The sequence below is a fragment of the Neopelma chrysocephalum genome, unplaced genomic scaffold (genome assembly GCF_003984885.1).
Source record: "Neopelma chrysocephalum unplaced genomic scaffold, ASM398488v2 Primary Assembly neopelma1_95755, whole genome shotgun sequence".
Lineage (NCBI taxonomy): Eukaryota > Metazoa > Chordata > Aves > Passeriformes > Pipridae > Neopelma > Neopelma chrysocephalum.
The window spans coordinates 449-5,692 of record NW_020924418.1 but is presented as its reverse complement, the minus strand read 5'-3'; the positions used below and the strand labels follow the sequence as shown (position 1 = coordinate 5,692).

At 66.7% G+C, this 5,244-nt stretch overlaps 1 protein-coding gene across 2 annotated transcripts; it reads left to right on the top strand.

The window, feature by feature from the left end:
* Window positions 1–71: 71 nt before the first annotated feature.
* On the top strand, window positions 72–4,884 carry LOC113980977 (cAMP-specific 3',5'-cyclic phosphodiesterase 4D-like). Of its 2 annotated transcripts, XM_027708220.1 has the most exons (12): window positions 72–106; window positions 228–277; window positions 801–913; window positions 1,341–1,434; window positions 1,892–2,070; window positions 2,155–2,253; window positions 2,329–2,493; window positions 2,585–2,684; window positions 2,774–2,928; window positions 3,015–3,137; window positions 3,314–3,496; window positions 3,585–4,884. In XM_027708220.1, the coding sequence occupies exons 3-12, from the start codon at window positions 899–901 to the stop codon at window positions 4,098–4,100; spliced, it is 1,629 nt and encodes a 542-aa protein (XP_027564021.1). In that variant the 5' UTR covers window positions 72–106; window positions 228–277; window positions 801–898; the 3' UTR covers window positions 4,101–4,884. The 2 variants fall into 2 exon arrangements, with proteins under 2 accessions (XP_027564021.1, XP_027564020.1); XM_027708219.1 differs by lacking the exon at window positions 72–106 and having other exon boundaries at window positions 235–277; window positions 3,657–4,884.
* Window positions 4,885–5,244: the final 360 nt, after the last annotated feature.

Genomic DNA, 5,244 nt, shown 5'->3' with positions numbered 1-5,244 from the left:
GGGGGGGGTCGGCCCGGCCTCAGCCCCCTCTCGCCCCCCAGGTCCTGGCCAGCCTCCGCACCGTCCGCAGCAACCTCACCCACCTCCAGGACCGCGCCGGCATCAAGTGAGTGGGCCGTGGGGTGGGGAGGGCGAGGGTCTCACCTGGGTGGGAGACCCCGACCCATGGCAGGGGCGAGGGCACCGCTGTGGGGTGTCCTGGTTGCTCAGCCCCCCGTGTTTCGCAGGCGAGGATCCAGCAGCAGCCTGCCCTCCGGGAGCAAGGCCAGCCTGTCCGGTGAGTGCCGGGGGGACCATGGTGGGGATGTTTTGGGGCCGTCCCCGTGCCCCCCAGGGTGGGTCCCGCTGTGCCCCGGGGGGACACAGCCCCCTCCAGGCAGGGCAGAGCCGCGGCTTTGCCCTTTGGGATCCATGTCTGGTTTTCGGCAGCTCCTCCCGCCTGGCCGCCCTTCGCGGCGGTGGAAAAGCTCCCGTTGACGTCAAACCTTCCATTAATAAAACCCGGCGGTGAGCGGGGCCCCGCGGGAGCCCGGCTGCCCCCGGGGCTGGCTGTCACCCCACGGGACACTGTGGCACGTGGGGCTGCCACGCCATGGGGACGGAGTGATGGGGCCGAGCCCCGTTGCCCAGGGATGCTCGACCCCGAGCCCCGCGTCCCCCTGCGCCCTGGGCCGCCCCGCTCGAGGGCCGTGAGCCGCCCCGCCGGCGAGACCCCGGGTTTGGGGTGGCACGAGCCCCCCCGTGCCGGGTGGTCGCGCCGTCAGCGGGTCCCTTGCCAAGCTGGCGGGTGCCCCCAGCAGAAGATGCCCACCAGAAGCTCTCACGGGAGACCCTGGAGGAGCTGGATTGGTGCCTGGACCAGCTGGAGACGCTGCAGACCAGGCACTCGGTCAGCGAGATGGCCTCCAACAAGGTAAGGGGCACTGTCATGGTTACCCTGGGGGGAAAGGGGACCCTGCCACTACTGAACCCCCTGGGCTGGGCAACTGGGGGTCCTGCTGGCCCTCTGCACCACTGATCCCCCCAGGATGGGCAGCTGGGGGTCCTGTGTGCTCCCTGCATCACTGAGCCCCCCAGGATGGGCAGCTGGGGGTCCTGTGTGCCCCCTGTGCCACTGATCCCCCCAGGATGGGCAGCTGGGGGTCCTGCTGGCCCCCTGCGCCACTGATCCCCCCAGGATGGGCAACTGGGGGTCCTGTGTGCCCTCTGAGCCCCCCAGGTTGGGCAGCTGGGGGTCCTGTGTGCCCCCCACATCACAGAGCCCCCCGGGATGGGCATGTGGGGGTCCTGGGGGTCCTGTGTGCCCCCCAACACCGCTGAGCTCTGCCCACCACCTGCAGTTCAAGCGGATGCTGAACCGGGAGCTGACGCACCTCTCGGAGACGAGCCGCTCCGGGAACCAGGTCTCCGAGTACATCTCCAGCACCTTCCTGGGTGAGGACCCCCCCCACCCCAGGGACACCACCGGGGTCACCCCTCTGCTGGCAGCAGGGTGGGCTTTGTGCCCGCTTGCTTCTTGTGAAGGGACAAAACGGAGGGAAAAGGGAGGGGGATTTTCCCAAGTGTCCCAGTGGGATTTGCTGCTTTGGGGCTGTAACACCCTTTGTCCTGGCTGGGCGTGCTGGTGCATGCTGGTGAATGCTGGTGCACTGGGGCTGTTGGGTAAATCCCCCTGGGCCTGGAGGGGTGTCCAGGGCAGGGTTTGGATCCACTGGCAGGCGGGTGGCTCATGCAGGGCAGTGATGGGAAGTGCTGGGCACCCCCCACGCAGCCCCCAAATCGTCACGACACCACGGTGTCACCTGCGCCGCGTCATCAGCGTGAGCCGGGGGGATGTCGGGGGGGAATTTGGGCTCCCACCCTGCTCATGCCCCCCCCGGTGCCATCCCAGACAAGCAGCACGAGGTGGAGATCCCCTCGGCGCTGGCCAAGGACAAGGAGAAGGAGCGGAGGAAGCGCCCCATGTCCCAGATCAGCGGCGTCAGGAAGCTCAAGCACAGCTCCAGCCTCGCCGCCGCCGGCATCCCCCGCTTCGGGGTGCGCACGGACCACGAGGGGCTGCTGGCCAAGGTGGGCTTGGCACGGGTGACCCCCCCCCAACCACAGGGTCCCTGGCGCCAGCCCCCCATGGACCTCTGTCCCTCTGGTCCCCAGGAGCTGGAGGACACCAACAAGTGGGGGCTCAACGTGTTTAAAGTCGCCGAGTACTCGGGGAACCGCCCGCTGACCGTCATCATGTACAGCATCTTCCAGGTGAGCATCCCGGTGGGATGGGCCTGTCCCCGTGCCCGGATGGGGACAAGCCACCTCCCGCCTCCCTCCGTGCAGGAGCGTGACCTGATGAAGACCTTCCGCATCCCCGTCAACACCTTCATCACCTACATGCTGACGCTGGAGGACCATTACCACGCCGACGTGGCCTATCACAACAACCTCCACGCCGCCGACGTGGCGCAGTCCACCCACGTCCTCCTCTCCACGCCCGCCCTGGAGGTGATTCCTGGTCTCCTGAGGCCATGGAGGCCAGCGGGTGTGTCTGGCAGGGTTGTAACATGCCCGCAAATCCTTCTCCCACCACTCCCAGGCTGTCTTCACGGACCTGGAGATCATGGCTGCCATCTTCGCCAGCGCCATCCACGACGTCGACCACCCCGGCGTCTCCAACCAGTTCCTCATCAACACCAGTGAGCTGGGGAGCAGGGATGGAGCTGGGGAGGGGGTGTGGGGGACCCCACCCAGGAGTCCCCCCGGGGTGACCGGTGCCCTCTCACAGACTCGGAGCTGGCGCTGATGTACAACGACGCCTCGGTGCTGGAGAACCACCACCTGGCCGTGGGCTTCAAGCTCCTCCAGGAGGAGAACTGCGACATCTTCCAGAACCTGAGCAGGAAGCAGAGGCAGACGCTCCGAAAAATGGTCATCGACATGGTATGGGGGGGGCTGGACCACCCTGGGGTGGGGGTCCGGGCTGGGGGGGGTCAGGCTGAGCCCCGTTCCCGGCTTGTCCTGCCCAGGTGTTGGCCACGGACATGTCCAAGCACATGAACCTGCTGGCGGATCTGAAGACCATGGTGGAGACCAAGAAGGTGACCAGCCTGGGGGTGCTGCTGCTGGACAACTACTCCGACCGGATCCAGGTGGGAAGGGGACACGGCTGGGAATCCTTCCTGGCACTGCAGATGTTGGGCATTGCTCTGGGCTGCTGGGACGTCCTGCCTGGTGACTCCCAACCACAGCCGGGCATGGCCAAGGGACACTGGCACAGTGTGAGGGTGGTCCTGGGGGACAAAGGACACCGTGGCTGTGCCCACAGGTCCTGCAGAACATGGTGCACTGCGCCGACCTCAGCAACCCCACGAAGCCCCTGGAGCTCTACCGGCAGTGGACCAACCGCATCATGGTGGAGTTCTTCCACCAGGGAGACCGGGAACGGGAGAAGGGGATGGAGATCAGCCCCATGTGCGACAAGCACACCGCCTCCGTGGAGAAGTCCCAGGTGGGGCGGTGGCCTGGGGACGGGGTGAGGGCGTGCAGGGCTGGGCCGGGGGCTCAGCTCTGCCTCCTTCCCCTTCCCCCCCCTCAAGGTGGGCTTCATCGACTTCATCGCCCACCCGCTGTGGGAGACGTGGGCCGACCTGGTGCACCCTGATGCCCAGGAGCTCCTGGACACGCTGGAGGACAACCGGGAGTGGTACCAGAGCATGATCCCGCGCAGCCCCTCCCCTCCGCCCGAGGGACCCGGCGCGTCCCCCGCCAACACCGACAAGTTCCAGTTCGAGCTGACCCTGGAGGAGGAGGAGGAGGGTGAGTCGGACACGGAGCTGGAGGGGCCTGAGAGCCCCTTGGACGAGGACAACAGCGGCTCCAAGACACCGGGCACGGACGACTCGGAGTCGGCCGACACCAGGCGCTTGTCCCCCGGCCCCGGGGAGCGGGACTCGCCCGTCCCCCGCCCCAGGGACGTGGACAACCGGCGGGCGCTGGAGGGGACGCTGCCCAAGGACGGTGGCGGCGGGTGCTCCGTGCCAGGGCCCGAGGACAGCCAAGGGCTGTGCCTGGACACGGAGGGCAACGTCACATTCCTGTCCCTGGGCACGTAGCGGCACCGGCCGGTGGGTCCCCTGGCTGCCACGGGGACGTGGGACTGGGGTCTGCCCTGGCCGGCGTTGGGGACAGCGGGGAGCTGGCAGTGGCACCACACAGGGCGTGGAGGGACCCAAGTCGTGTCCCCATGTGGGATCTGGGCAGGTCCTGATGGACAGGAAGGCGCTGCTCGCCCTCTCCCGTCTCCCACCAGCTGCTGGGAAAGGTCCCTGTCCCCTTCAGGCAAGGCTTGGGGACGCTGTGCTCCGGCCCCAGCCCAGCCCTGGGGACATCACGCCCCACAGGGCTCCAGGAAGGAGTCCCCCCACAGGGCTGGGGCACAGCCAAAAGCATTCCAGCACTTTTCCAGGTGGCCCCTCGCAGAACAGCAGCCCCACAGTGGGATGGGGAGGTGGGTGAAGGGTGCTGGTGACACCCCCAGCACGAGGGACCCCCAGGCACCGGCGCACGGCACGGGCACGAGTCAGGGGTTTATTTATTTGGGGACAGGTTCACTTTTTAAAGCCTTTTGTAGCTCACTTTTTACTCCAAGCCTCTCCGAGGCCGCACTCACGTGGATATTTGGGGCGGAAAGACACGTTTTTCAGGGAGGAAAGTCACATTTCTGCTCCGTGATCACTGAAAATGCTGCGTTTTTAATTCACACTTTGGTCCCTGGCGGGTGCTGTGACCCCCCCACCCCTGAGTCTCCGGCACCCTGCCCGGGGACAGTCCCCCCAGGATCCTTTTGAGTTTTCCTTCACCTTTCCAGAGATTAAACCCGGTTTGTTCCACCCTAAACACGAGCCTTGTTAAGTGCCTCTTTACCTTGGAAGTGCCTTTTCCTGGTGTCACGGGAGCCGTGCCAATGTCCCCAGGGACTGGCGTGGTTGGTGGCCCCGGCGGGCACCAGGGAGGGCCTGGAACAAAAGGAGCTCCTCCTTGGAAACGCTGAGATCCATCACTGGCAACCACGGCCTGCTAAGGTAAATATTTAATCGCCGGCTTGGCGCGGCGCGGGGCCCGTTCCCGGCTCTTCCGCATTGCTCCCCACGGTGATTTATCTCCGCAAACACGTCCCCACCCCTGGCACTGCCCCGGCACTGCCCTGGCACGTGGGGCCCCCGAGGCTCTCACCCCCTGCCCGTCCCACACTATCCC

Coding starts and splice junctions, on each gene's coding strand:
- LOC113980977 (XM_027708220.1), top strand. Junction 1,435..1,891: donor CATCTCCAGCACCTTCCTGG/GTGAGGACCCCC, acceptor GTGCCATCCCAG/ACAAGCAGCACGAGGTGGAG. Junction 2,254..2,328: donor TCATGTACAGCATCTTCCAG/GTGAGCATCCCG, acceptor CCCTCCGTGCAG/GAGCGTGACCTGATGAAGAC.